A 13,419-nucleotide genomic window follows, 5' to 3' on the forward strand; every position below is an offset into this window, starting at 1 on the left:
CTCACGCTGAGCAGCACTCCCCCTACTGTATTACCTCACGCTGAGCAGCACTCCCCCTACTGTATTACCTCACGCTGAGCAGCACTCCCCCTACTGTATTACCTCACGCTGAGCAGCACTCCCCCTACTGTATTACCTCACGCCGAGCAGCACTCCCCCTACTGTATTACCTCACGCTGAGCAGCACTCCCCCTACTGTATTACCTCACGCTGAGCAGCACTCCCCCTACTGTATTACCTCACGCTGAGCAGCACTCCCCCTACTGTATTACCTCACCACTCCCCCTACTGTATTACCTCACGCTGAGCAGCACTCCCCCTACTGTATTACCTCACGCTGAGCACCACTCCCCCTACTGTATTACCTCACGCTGAGCACCACTCCCCCTACTGTATTACCTCACGCCGAGCAGCACTCCCCCTACTGTATTACCTCACGCTGAGCAGCACTCCCCCTACTGTATTACCTCACGCCGAGCAGCACCCCCCCTACTGTATTACCTCACGCTGAGCAGCACTCCCATTACTGTATTACCTCACGCTGAGCACCACTCCCCCTACTGTATTACCTCACGCTGAGCAGCACTCCCCCCTACTGTATTACCTCACGCTGAGCAGCACTCCCCCCTACTGTATTACCTCACGCTGAGCAGCACTCCCCCCTACTGTATTACCTCACGCTGAGCAGCACTCCCCCCTACTGTATTACCTCACGCTGAGCAGCACTCCCATTACTGTATTACCTCACGCTGAGCACCACTCCCCCTACTGTATTACCTCACGCTGAGCAGCACTCCCCCCTACTGTATTACCTCACGCTGAGCAGCACTCCCCCCTACTGTATTACCTCACGCTGAGCACCACTCCCCCTACTGTATTACCTCACGCTGAGCAGCACTCCCCCTACTGTATTACCTCACGCTGAGCAGCACTCCCCCTACTGTATTACCTCACGCTGAGCGGCACTCCCCCTACTGTATTACCTCACGCTGAGCAGCACTCCCCCTACTGTATTACCTCACGCTGAGCAGCACTCCCCCCTACTGTATTACCTCACGCTGAGCAGCACTCCCCCTACTGTATTACCTCACGCTGAGCAGCACTCCCCCTACTGTATTACCTCACACTGAGCAGCACTCCCCCCTACTGTATTACCTCACACTGAGCAGCACTCCCCCCTACTGTATTACCTCACACTGAGCAGCACTCCCCCTACTGTATTACCTCACGCCAAGCGGCACTCCCCCTACTGTATTACCTCACGCTGAGCAGCACTCCCCTACTGTATTACCTCACGCTGAGCAGCACTCCCCCTACTGTATTACCTCACACTGAGCAGCACTCCCCCTACTGTATTACCTCAGCACTCCCCCTACTGTATTACCTCACGCTGAGCAGCACTCCCTCTACTGTATTACCTCACGCTGAGCAGCACTCCCCCTACTGTATTACCTCAGCACTCCCCCTACTGTATTACCTCACACTGAGCAGCACTCCCCCTACTGTATTACCTCACACTGAGCAGCACTCCCTCTACTGTATTACCTCACGCTGAGCAGCACTCCCTCTACTGTATTACCTCACGCTGAGCAGCACTCCCCCTACTGTATTACCTCACGCTGAGCAGCACTCCCCCTACTGTATTACCTCAGCACTCCCCCTACTGTATTACCTCAGCACTCCCCCTACTGTATTACCTCACGCTGAGCAGCACTCCCTCTACTGTATTACCTCACGCTGAGCAGCACTCCCCCTACTGTATTACCTCAGCACTCCCCCTACTGTATTACCTCACGCTGAGCAGCACTCCCTCTACTGTATTACCTCACACTGAGCAGCACTCCCCCTACTGTATTACCTCAGCACTCCCTCTACTGTATTACCTCACGCCGAGCAGCACTCCCCCTACTGTATTACCTCACGCTGAGCAGCACTCCCCCTACTGTATTACTTCACGCTGAGCAGCACTCCCCCTACTGTATTACCTCACGCTGAGCAGCACTCCCCCTACTGTATTACCTCATGCTGAGCAGCACTCCCCCTACTGTATTACCTCACGCTGAGCAGCACTCCCCCCTACTGTATTACCTCACGCTGAGCAGCACTCCCCCCTACTGTATTACCTCACGCTGAGCAGCACTCCCCCTACTGTATTACCTCACGCTGAGCAGCACTCCCCCTACTGTATTACCTCACGCTGAGCAGCACTCCCTCTACTGTATTACCTCACGCTGAGCAGCACTCCCCTACTGTATTACCTCAGCACTCCCTCTACTGTATTACCTCACGCCGAGCAGCACTCCCCCTACTGTATTACCTCACGCCGAGCAGCACTCCCCCTACTGTATTACCTCACGCTGAGCAGCACTCCCCCTACTGTATTACCTCACGCTGAGCAGCACTCCCCCTACTGTATTACCTCACGCTGAGCAGCACTCCCCTACTGTATTACCTCACGCTGAGCAGCACTCCCCCCTACTGTATTACCTCACGCTGAGCAGCACTCCCCCTACTGTATTACCTCACGCTGAGCAGCACTCCCCCTACTGTATTACCTCACGCTGAGCAGCACTCCCCCTACTGTATTACCTCACGCTGAGCAGCACTCCCCCTACTGTATTACCTCACGCTGAGCAGCACTCCCTCTACTGTATTACCTCACGCTGAGCAGCACTCCCCCTACTGTATTACCTCACGCTGAGCACCACTCCCCCTACTGTATTACCTCACGCTGAGCACCACTCCCTCTACTGTATTACCTCACGCTGAGCAGCACTCCCCCTACTGTATTACCTCACGCTGAGCAGCACTCCCCCTACTGTATTACCTCACGCTGAGCAGCACTCCCCCTACTGTATTACCTCACGCTGAGCAGCACTCCCCCTACTGTATTACCTCACGCTGAGCAGCACTCCCCCTACTGTATTACCTCACGCTGAGCAGCACTCCCCCTACTGTATTACCTCACGCTGAGCAGCACTCCCCCTACTGTATTACCTCACGCTGAGCAGCACTCCCCCTACTGTATTACCTCACGCTGAGCAGCACTCCCCCTACTGTATTACCTCACGCTGAGCAGCACTCCCCCCTAATGTATTACCTCACGCTGAGCAGCACTCCCCCTACTGTATTACCTCACGCCAAGCGGCACTCCCCCTACTGTATTACCTCACGCTGAGCAGCACTCCCCCTACTGTATTACCTCACGCTGAGCGGCACTCCCCCTACTGTATTACCTCACGCTGAGCAGCACTCCCCCTACTGTATTACCTCACGCTGAGCAGCACTCCCCCTACTGTATTACCTCACGCTGAGCAGCACTCCCCCTACTGTATTACCTCACGCTGAGCAGCACTCCCTCTACTGTATTACCTCACGCTGAGCAGCACTCCCTCTACTGTATTACCTCACACTGAGCAGCACTCCCCCTACTGTATTACCTCACGCTGAGCAGCACTCCCCCCTACTGTATTACCTCACCATTCACTGAATCTTCTTCCAGACAGAACAATGACAACAACAGAGACAAAACAAGATATACACACAGTTTTTACTTCATAACTATCAGCTCGATATGTGAGAATCGTAATAATCTAGTTAGCCTGCTAGTTAAACAGGCAAAAATGACCTAACACTAATGTTATTCAAGGGAGATGTACATTTGTTGTGAGTAGCTAACAATTCTTTGTGGCTATCTGGCTAGCGGTCAGTACTAGTAGCTAGCCAGTTAGCCCTATTGACTTATTATGGGATTGCTCTCTACTCTAAGTAGGCAGGTCAACATGGCCATAATGATCACAGCTTGTATTTATTAACGTATCAAGATATCAAATATTGTAGTCTGGCAACATATGAGACGTGAATAGGCAACGTTTCATTCCCGAGTGTATTTGCTCTCGTTTCAGCTCAAATAATGGCTGCCATTTTGATTTCAAGGACATTTGCGTCATATATTTTTGTCTGTTGAAGCTTTCATCGACGCATGTCCGAACGGAGTACGCATTTCAGAAGGGCCCTCTGTGCGCCGTGTGGCATACTTTGATTTGGACTCGTACTCCCACCTTCCATCGTTCTCCGGTTTGCGTGCTCGGAGCACGGTAGTATACATTTTTGAGAAACACCCAATGTGTTTCCTTCATCTAGTAACTTTCTTCCTTTCCGACCCTTTTTTCCCCCAGGCTGACCAATGACGAGTCAAGACAGAACTGGGAGACCTACGGCAACCCAGATGGTCCAAGAGGTACATCTAGTCAACAACCTGGTTCAACTTCTCAATGTTATAATATTTTAATAATAATTTCATTGATGCTACGTCCCAAGTGTGTCTCCTTCCTCCAAAAGTGTGCACTTGCTCCACCAATCCAATGCTTTTAGACTAGTGGACACTTCGGAGGAAAGGAGATGGTGGAGCGTCACGTACCTCTGGACTCTAATTCTCGCCCGCGGGTGGTTTGGCTAATACAAATAAAATAAATATGTTTTTCCCAAAACGGTGAAGAAATTTGAATGGACCTACGTATTTAGTCTCTTCACTGTGTCCAGCTTGATAAGACATTGATAAGTCTCTTCACTGTGTCCAGCTTGATAAGACATTGATAAGTCTCTTCACTGTGTCCAGCTTGATAAGACATTGATAAGTCTCTTCACTGTGTCCAGCTTGATAAGACATTGATAAGTCTCTTCACTGTGTCCAGCTTGATAAGACATTGATAAGTCTCGTCACTGTGTCCAGCTTGATAAGACATTGATAAGTCTCGTCACTGTGTCCAGCTTGATAAGTCATTGATAAGTCTCGTCACTGTGTCCAGCTTGATAAGTCATTGATAGTCTCGTCGCTGTGTCCAGCTTGATAAGTCATTGATAAGTCTCGTTGCTGTGTCCAGCTTGATAAGTCTCTTCACTGTGTCCAGCTTGATAAGTCTCTTCACTGTGTCCAGCTTGATAAGACATTGATAAGTCTCTTCACTGTGTCCAGCTTGATAAGACATTGATAAGTCTCTTCACTGTGTCCAGCTTGATAAGTCATTGATAAGTCTCGTCACTGTGTCCAGCTTGATAAGACATTGATAAGTCTCGTCACTGTGTCCAGCTTGATAAGAAATTGAAGTCTCTTCACTGTGTCCAGCTTGATAAGACATTGATAAGTCTCTTCACTGTGTCCAGCTTGATAAGACATTGATAAGTCTCTTCACTGTGTCCAGCTTGATAAGACATTGATAAGTCTCTTCACTGTGTCCAGCTTGATAAGACATTGATAAGTCTCGTCACTGTGTCCAGCTTGATAAGACATTGATAAGTCTCGTCACTGTGTCCAGCTTGATAAGACATTGATAAGTCTCGTCACTGTGTCCAGCTTGATAAGTCATTGATAGTCTCGTCACTGTGTCCAGCTTGATAAGTCATTGATAGTCTCGTCGCTGTGTCCAGCTTGATAAGTCATTGATAAGTCTCGTTGCTGTGTCCAGCTTGATAAGTCTCTTCACTGTGTCCAGCTTGATAAGTCTCTTCACTGTGTCCAGCTTGATAAGTCTCTTCACTGTGTCCAGCTTGATAAGACATTCATAAGTCTCTTCACTGTGTCCAGCTTGATAAGACATTGATAAGTCTCTTCACTGTGTCCAGCTTGATAAGACATTGATAAGTCTCGTCACTGTCCAGCTTGATAAGAAATTGAAGTCTCTTCACTGTGTCCAGCTTGATAAGACATTGATAAGTCTCTTCACTGTGTCCAGCTTGATAAGAAATTGAAGTCTCTTCACTGTGTCCAGCTTGATAAGTCTCTTCACTGTGTCCAGCTTGATAAGTCATTGATAAGTCTCGTCACTGTGTCCAGCTTGATAAGACATTGATAAGTCTCTTCACTGTGTCCAGCTTGATAAGACATTGATAAGTCTCGTCACTGTGTCCAGCTTGATAAGACATTGATAAGTCTCGTCACTGTGTCCAGCTTGATAAGACATTGATAAGTCTCGTCACTGTGTCCAGCTTGATAAGACATTGATAAGTCTCGTCACTGTGTCCAGCTTGATAAGAAATTGAAGTCTCTTCACTGTGTCCAGCTTGATAAGACATTGAGAAGTCTCTTCACTGTGTCCAGCTTGATAAGTCATTGATAAGTCTCGTCACTGTGTCCAGCTTGATAAGACATTGATAAGTCTCTTCACTGTGTCCAGCTTGATAAGTCATTGATAAGTCTCGTCACTGTGTCCAGCTTGATAAGACATTGATAAGTCTCGTCACTGTGTCCAGCTTGATAAGACATTGATAAGTCTCGTCACTGTGTCCAGCTTGATAAGACATTGATAAGTCTCTTCACTGTGTCCAGCTTGATAAGACATTGATAAGTCTCTTCACTGTGTCCAGCTTGATAAGTCTCGTCACTGTGTCCAGCTTGATAAGAAATTGAAGTCTCGTCACTGTGTCCAGCTTGATAAGTCTCGTCACTGTGTCCAGCTTGATGAGACATTGCTAGTCTCGTCACTGTGTCCAGCTTGATGAGACATTGATAGTCTCGTCACTGTGTCCAGCTTGATAAGTCATTGATAAGTCTCGTCACTGTGTCCAGCTTGATAAGACATTGATAAGTCTCTTCACTGTGTCCAGCTTGATAAGACATTGATAAGTCTCTTCACTGTGTCCAGCTTGATAAGTCATTGATAAGTCTCGTCACTGTGTCCAGCTTGATAAGACATTGATAAGTCTCTTCACTGTGTCCAGCTTGATAAGTCTCGTCACTGTGTCCAGCTTGATAAGAAATTGAAGTCTCGTCACTGTGTCCAGCTTGATAAGTCTCGTCACTGTGTCCAGCTTGATGAGACATTGATAGTCTCGTCACTGTGTCCAGCTTGATAAGTCTCGTCACTGTGTCCAGCTTGATAAGTCATTGATAAGTCTCGTCACTGTGTCCAGCTTGATAAGACATTGCTAGTCTCGTCACTGTGTCCAGCTTGATAAGACATTGATAAGTCTCGTCACTGTGTCCAGCTTGATAAGACATTGATAAGTCTCGTCACTGTGTCCAGCTTGATAAGACATTGATAAGTCTCGTCACTGTGTCCAGCTTGATAAGAAATTGAAGTCTCGTCACTGTGTCCAGCTTGATAAGACATTGCTAGTCTCGTCACTGTGTCCAGCTTGATAAGACATTGATAAGTCTCGTCACTGTGTCCAGCTTGATAAGACATTGATAAGTCTCGTCACTGTGTCCAGCTTGATAAGACATTGATAAGTCTCGTCACTGTGTCCAGCTTGATAAGAAATTGAAGTCTCGTCACTGTGTCCAGCTTGATAAGACATTGATAAGTCTCGTCACTGTGTCCAGCTTGATAAGACATTGATAAGTCTCGTCACTGTGTCCAGCTTGATAAGAAATTGAAGTCTCGTCACTGTGTCCAGCTTGATAAGAAATTGAAGTCTCGTCACTGTGTCCAGCTTGATAAGACATTGATAAGTCTCGTCACTGTGTCCAGCTTGATAAGTCATTGATAAGTCTCGTCACTGTGTCCAGCTTGACAACAGTCATCTAAATCAAAGCTAGACAGTCAGGGACCATCAAATATTCCAAAAGCGATGGATAGAGGGAAATGTTTTTGCTCATTTTGATGGCGTGGAAATATAATCATTTTTAAGTGTGACCCTCCGGACCTCGTTGAAGACCGAATGTGCCCCCCCCACCCCCCCTTCCCGGGACAAAATTAGTTTGAAACCCCTGGTCTAGTTCCATTTAAACAATCTACATTTCATGTCTCCTCCTTTCTCCTCCTCCTCTCCCTCCTACTCCAGCCACTAGTTTTGGCATCGCTCTGCCTGCGTGGATCGTAGACTCCAAGAACTCTATGCTGGTATGTATTTTTCCTGTTAGGTTTTATCCACCTGTTGTTTATACATTACTGAGTTAACAGATCTCTCCCTCACCCCCTCTCTCTCTGTCTCTCTCCCTCACCCCCTCTCTCTCTGTCTCTCTCCCTCACCCCTCTCTCTCTGTCTCTGTCCCTCTCTCTCCCTCACCCCCTCTCTCTCTGTCTCTCCCTCTCTCTCCCTCACCCCCTCTCTCTCTGTCTCTCCCTCTCTCTCCCTCACCCCCTCTCTCTCTCTCTCTCCCTCACCCCCTCTCTCTCTCTCTCTCCCCTCTCTCTCTGTCTCTCTCCCTCACCCCCTCTCTCTCTGTCTCTGTCCCTCTCTCTCCCTCACCCCCTCTCTCTCTGTCTCTCGCTCTCTCTCTCTCTCCCTCACCCCCTCTCTCTCTGTCTCCTCTCTCTTTGTCTCTCCTCTTCCTCTGTCTCTCTCCCTCAACCCCTCTCTCTCTGTCTCTCTCTCTCTCCCTCAACCCCTCTCTCTCTGTCTCTCTCTCTGTCTCTCCCTCACCCCCTCTCTCTCTGTCTCTCTCTCTCTCCCTCACCCCCTCTCTCTCTGTCTCCTCTCTCTTTGTCTCTCCTCTTCCTCTGTCTCTCTCCCTCAACCCCTCTCTCTCTGTCTCTCTCTCTCTCCCTCAACCCCTCTCTCTCTGTCTCTCTCTCTCTCTCTCCCTCAACCCCTCTCTCTCTGTCTCTCTCTCTCTCTCCCTCAACCCCTCTCTCTGTCTCTCTCTCTCTCTCTCCCTCAACCCCTCTCTCTGTCTCTCTCTCTCTCTCTCCCTCACCCCCTCTCTCTCTCTCTCTCTCTCTCTCTCCCTCACCCCCTCTCTCTCTGTCTCTCTCTCTCTCTTCCTCACCCCCTCTCTCTCTGTCTCCTCTCTCTCTCTCTCTCCCTCACCCCCTCTCTCTCTGTCTCTCTCTCTCTCTTCCTCACCCCCTCTCTCTCTGTCTCCTCTCTCTTTGTCTCTCCTCTCCCTCAACCCCTCTGTCTCTCCTCTCTGTCCCCCTGTCTCCCCTCTCTGTCTCTCTCTGTCTCTCTCTGTCTCTCTCCCTCTCTGTCTCTCTCTCCCTCTCTGTCTCTCACCCCCTCTCTGTCTCTCTCCCTGTCTCTGTCTGTCTCTGTCTGTCTCTCTGTCTCTGTCTCTCTCTCTCCTCTGTCTCTCTCTCTGTCTCTCACCCCCTCTCTGTCTCTCTCCCTCTCCGTCTCTCTCTCTCTCTCTCTCTCTCTCTCTCTCTCTCTCTCTCTCTCCTCTGTCTCTCTGTCTCTCTCTCTGTCTCTCACCCCCTCTCTGTCTCTCTCCGTCTCTCTCTCTGTCTCTGTCTCTCTCTCTCCTCTGTCTCTCTGTCTCTCTCTCTGTCTCTCACCCCCTCTCTGTCTCTCTCCGTCTCTCTCTCTGTCTCTGTCTCTCTCTCCCTATCCGTCTCTGTCTCTCTCTCTCCCCCCCACCCCCTCTCTGTCTCCCACCCCCCCTCTGTCTCTAGGTATTGCTGGTCTATGGTCTAGCCTTCATGGTCATCCTACCTGTTGTTGTGGTAAGAGACCTCTGTTACCATAGAAACTCAATCTGTGTGTGTGTGTGTTGCTTGGGCAATACACTAGTATACGGTATAAACGGTGTATTTCAAAAATACTGATGGTATGATTTTCAATACCGTCTCGTGGGCGGTGCGTGCTACGCCACTGCTTAGAACTATAATAAATATGTCTCAAATGATCTCCAGCTCAGGGCTCCAGCTTTGCAGCTGGTTTACTAACTGGCTAGCTAACTTGCTAGCTAAGTGGATAGTTGTCAAGGTCAAGGCTGCAGTCCAAACACGTTATTTTTTTACCCCCCCCTCAGCCCTTGCGCTAGCCACTTTGCCTCGGGGGGGGGGGGGGATCTAGTCCAAACCGGATGCAGTTTGTTTGCCATCTTAAGTGGAAGTCCAGTTCACTGACGTTAGACCCCTCGGCCCCTGATTTAGCTCGAGGGAGCGAGTGAACATCTTTGGTCACTTGCGAGATTGATATGACCCACAATTCAATGCAAACTGTAGTCACATGTCAAACTCTGGTGGCCGTGAAGTGTCAAATGTAATCAAGGCTGCATTTTCGGCATGTCAGAAAAAAGTATGAAGCTACCTTGCTAAAATAAATGAATAAATATATATATTCACACACACATTGATTTTAGCGTTGGTAAATTGGCTCAGTCTCATAGTGAGGAGCCTATAATACATTGCTAGATTCATAAACATGTTTTTTTGCAATTCTGAAATATATTGGAATAAATTACCAAACTATAAAACTAGCTAGCCGGCAATGGGTAACTGTAGCTAGCTACCTGACAGAAGTGCTGGCTAGATACGTTAGTTTACTAGGTTTGGGGGCCGAGAGGGGTTTGGGGGCCGAGAGGGGTTTGGGGGCCGAGAGGGGTTTGGGGGCCGAGAGGGGTTTGGGGGCCGAGAGGGGTTTGGGGGCCGAGAGGGGTTTGGGGGCCGAGAGGGGTTTGGGGGCCGAGAGGGGTTTGGGGGCCGAGAGGGGTTTGGGGGCCGAGAGGAGGGGTTTGGGGGCCGAGAGGAGGGGTTTGGGGGCCGAGAGGAGGGGTTTGGGGGCCGAGAGGAGGGGTTTGGGGGCCGAGAGGAGGGGTTTGGGGGCCGAGAGGAGGGGTTTGGGGGCCGAGAGGAGGGGTTTGGGGGCCGAGAGGAGGGGTTTGGGGGCCGAGAGGAGGGGTTTGGGGGCCGAGAGGAGGGGTTTGGGGGCCGAGAGGAGGGGTTTGGGGGCCGAGAGGAGGGGTTTGGGGGCCGAGAGGAGGGGTTTGGGGGCAGAGAGGAGGGGTTTGGGGGCCGAGAGGAGGGGTTTGGGGGCCGAGAGGAGGGGTTTGGGGGCCGAGAGGAGGGGTTTGGGGGCCGAGAGGAGGGGTTTGGGGGCCGAGAGGAGGGGTTTGGGGGCCGAGAGGAGGGGTTTGGGGGCAGAGAGGAGGGGTTTGGGGGCAGAGAGGAGGGGTTTGGGGGCAGAGAGGGGGGGTTTGGGGGCCGAGAGGGGGGGTTTGGGGGCCGAGAGGAGGGGTTTGGGGGCCGAGAGGAGGGGTTTGGGGGCCGAGAGGAGGGGTTTGGGGCCGAGGGGGGGGGGGTTTGGGGGCCGAGAGGAGGGGTTTGGGGGCCGAGAGGAGGGGTTTGGGGGCCGAGAGGAGGGGTTTGGGGGCCGAGAGGAGGGGTTTGGGGGCCGAGAGGAGGGGTTTGGGGGCCGAGAGGAGGGGTTTGGGGGCCGAGAGGAGGGGTTTGGGGGCCGAGAGGAGGGGTTTGGGGGCCGAGAGGGGTTTGGGGGCCGAGAGGGGTTGGGGGCCGAGAGGGGTTTGGGGCCGAGAGGGGGGGGGGGCTGAGGGGGGGGGGTTTAGGGGGGGGGGTTTAGGGGCTGGGAGGGGTTTGGGGGCCGAGAGGGGTTGGGGGCCGAGTGCTATCTACTTTGAGTTTGAAACGCAGCCCAAACTTCTTGATGACAGCAGAGACGTTCAACCCCTTCCTGGATCAACATCCCTGCTGCCTACATTGTTTTGTACGTCTCCCAAAAAAGATCGCTTATTATTAAATAAAAAGGAAACGGTATGCAAATCTGAGTACCTCCCAACAACTAACCAATGGTACGGAAACGGTATGAACTTCTGGAAACCTCCCAACCTCTGCTCTTCTCTAGTTCCTTCAATTTTTCCTCAAGTCTCTCTTCTCCACCTCAGGGTACGTGGTGGTATCGGTCAATACGTTACAGCGGAGACCAGATACTGATCAACACAACACAACTCTTCATGCACTTTATGTACAAGACGCCCAACATGAACATGAAACGTGAGTTAACCGCCGTTTAAAGGGATACTTCACCCAAAATTATACAATTACACATTTTGTTTCCTTACCGTGTAATCAGTCTATGGACCAGGTGTGACAACAAACCATGCTTTGGTTTAGGTTACCTGGCCACTGTTTCCAAATGCTAACTTTCTAGCATTTGTGGCACAAATCGAATTAGTCAATGGTACTGATATTATAATTTTTTCCCCACGCTTCATGTGTAGGGTTATCCATGGTGTTGACGGCTGCGTTCGAGTTTGACCCCCGCAGCAACAAAGAGGCCACCATACGACCCACGGACAACATCCAAGTACCACAGGTAAAGTAGTGCCTGTCGTTCTGCCTGCCTGTCGTTCTGCCTGCCTGTCGGTCTGTCTGCCTGCCTGTCGGTCTGTCTGCCTGCCTGTCGGTCTGTCTGCCTGCCTGTCGGTCTGTCTGCCTGCCTGTCGGTCTGTCTGCCTGCCTGTCGGTCTGTCTGCCTGCCTGTCGGTCTGTCTGCCTGCCTGTCGGTCTGTCTGCCTGCCTGTCGGTCTGCCTGCCTGCCTGTCGGTCTGCCTGCCTGCCTGTCGGTCTGCCTGCCTGCCTGTCGGTCGGTCTGCCTGCCTGCCTGTCGGTCGGTCTGCCTGCCTGCCTGTCGGTCTGCCTGCCTGCCTGTCGGTCTGCCTGCCTGCCTGTCGGTCTGCCTGCCTGCCTGTCGGTCTGCCTGTCTGTCGGTCTGCCTGTCTGTCGGTCTGCCTTAGGGATGCAAACTAGTCACTTTTCGTTGAAATTCAGTTTTGAATCCAAAATAAGTGACCTTCGTTATTCGTGTAGATCCGGTGAGAAAAGTTCATGGGGTGGGGGGGTGGGCTTTGGATCAGGCTACTGGTTGTTCGTGGGGTGGGGGGGGGGGCTTTGGATCAGGCTACTGGTTGTTCGTGGGGTGGGGGGGGGGGGCTTTGGATCAGGCTACTGGTTGTTCGTGGGGTGGGGGGGGGGGCTTTGGATCAGACTACTGGTTGTTCGTGGGGTGGGGGGGCTTTGGATCAGACTACTGGTTGTTCGTGGGGTGGGGGGGGCTTTGGATCAGACTACTGGTTGTTCGTGGGGTGGGGGGGGCTTTGGATCAGACTACTGGTTGTTCGTGGGGTGGGGGGGCTTTGGATCAGACTACTGGTTGTTCGTGGTGTGGGGGTGGGCTATGGATCAGACTACTGACTGTAAGAGAAAGGGTGATGCACGTTTTGAGCAATACTGGCTGTTATCCAAGGCTCAGCCAATCGCAACAGCAGAATGCAGCACGCCACTGAAGAGAGAAGAGACAACCAGTTTGCCTGTTACGGCGTCAGCGCTCTGGAAAGACCGCAGAGAGTAGAAAGGCAGGTTTCCAGTTACAGCAGCGCGTCCCCTGAACGATAACGATGAGGTAGGTGAGAAGCCTGACCACGGAGACGGTGGTGAGAAGGTGTTGGAAGCCGACTTGATGAGCTGTAACCGAAAAACACCTGACATTTTGGGAAAGTTTTGAGGTGAGGGAGAAAGTGCGGTGGAACGAGTATTGTTAGCATTTTAAGCAACGTTATCTTGCTAGCTGGAGCGAATTCTCCGTTAGCGGAGTTAGCCAGAGGAACCTATAGGGGTGAAAGGAACTACACTCCCTCTCTCTCTCACTACTTCTGTACACAGTGGATAGAAGGGATATGCCGGGTGTACTCTCTTCCTGAAAGAGATCGATTATGCCAACAACGGGTCTCATGCTCTG

General features: G+C 51.3%; 1 protein-coding gene across 2 annotated transcripts in view; it reads left to right on the top strand.

The window, feature by feature from the left end:
- Positions 1–13,419, top strand: part of sec63 (SEC63 homolog, protein translocation regulator) — a 51,019-nt gene that overhangs the window by 10,387 nt on the left and 27,213 nt on the right. For both annotated transcript variants that reach the window (XM_055885803.1, XM_055885806.1), the window contains exons 5-9: positions 4,179–4,240; positions 7,783–7,841; positions 9,336–9,386; positions 11,567–11,675; positions 11,903–11,997. In XM_055885803.1, the coding sequence (XP_055741778.1) occupies positions 4,179–4,240; positions 7,783–7,841; positions 9,336–9,386; positions 11,567–11,675; positions 11,903–11,997 (376 nt within the window). The remainder of the gene's footprint in view (positions 1–4,178; positions 4,241–7,782; positions 7,842–9,335; positions 9,387–11,566; positions 11,676–11,902; positions 11,998–13,419) is intronic.

This window comes from Salvelinus fontinalis, chromosome 27 (assembly GCF_029448725.1).
Source record: "Salvelinus fontinalis isolate EN_2023a chromosome 27, ASM2944872v1, whole genome shotgun sequence".
Classification (NCBI taxonomy): domain Eukaryota; kingdom Metazoa; phylum Chordata; class Actinopteri; order Salmoniformes; family Salmonidae; genus Salvelinus; species Salvelinus fontinalis.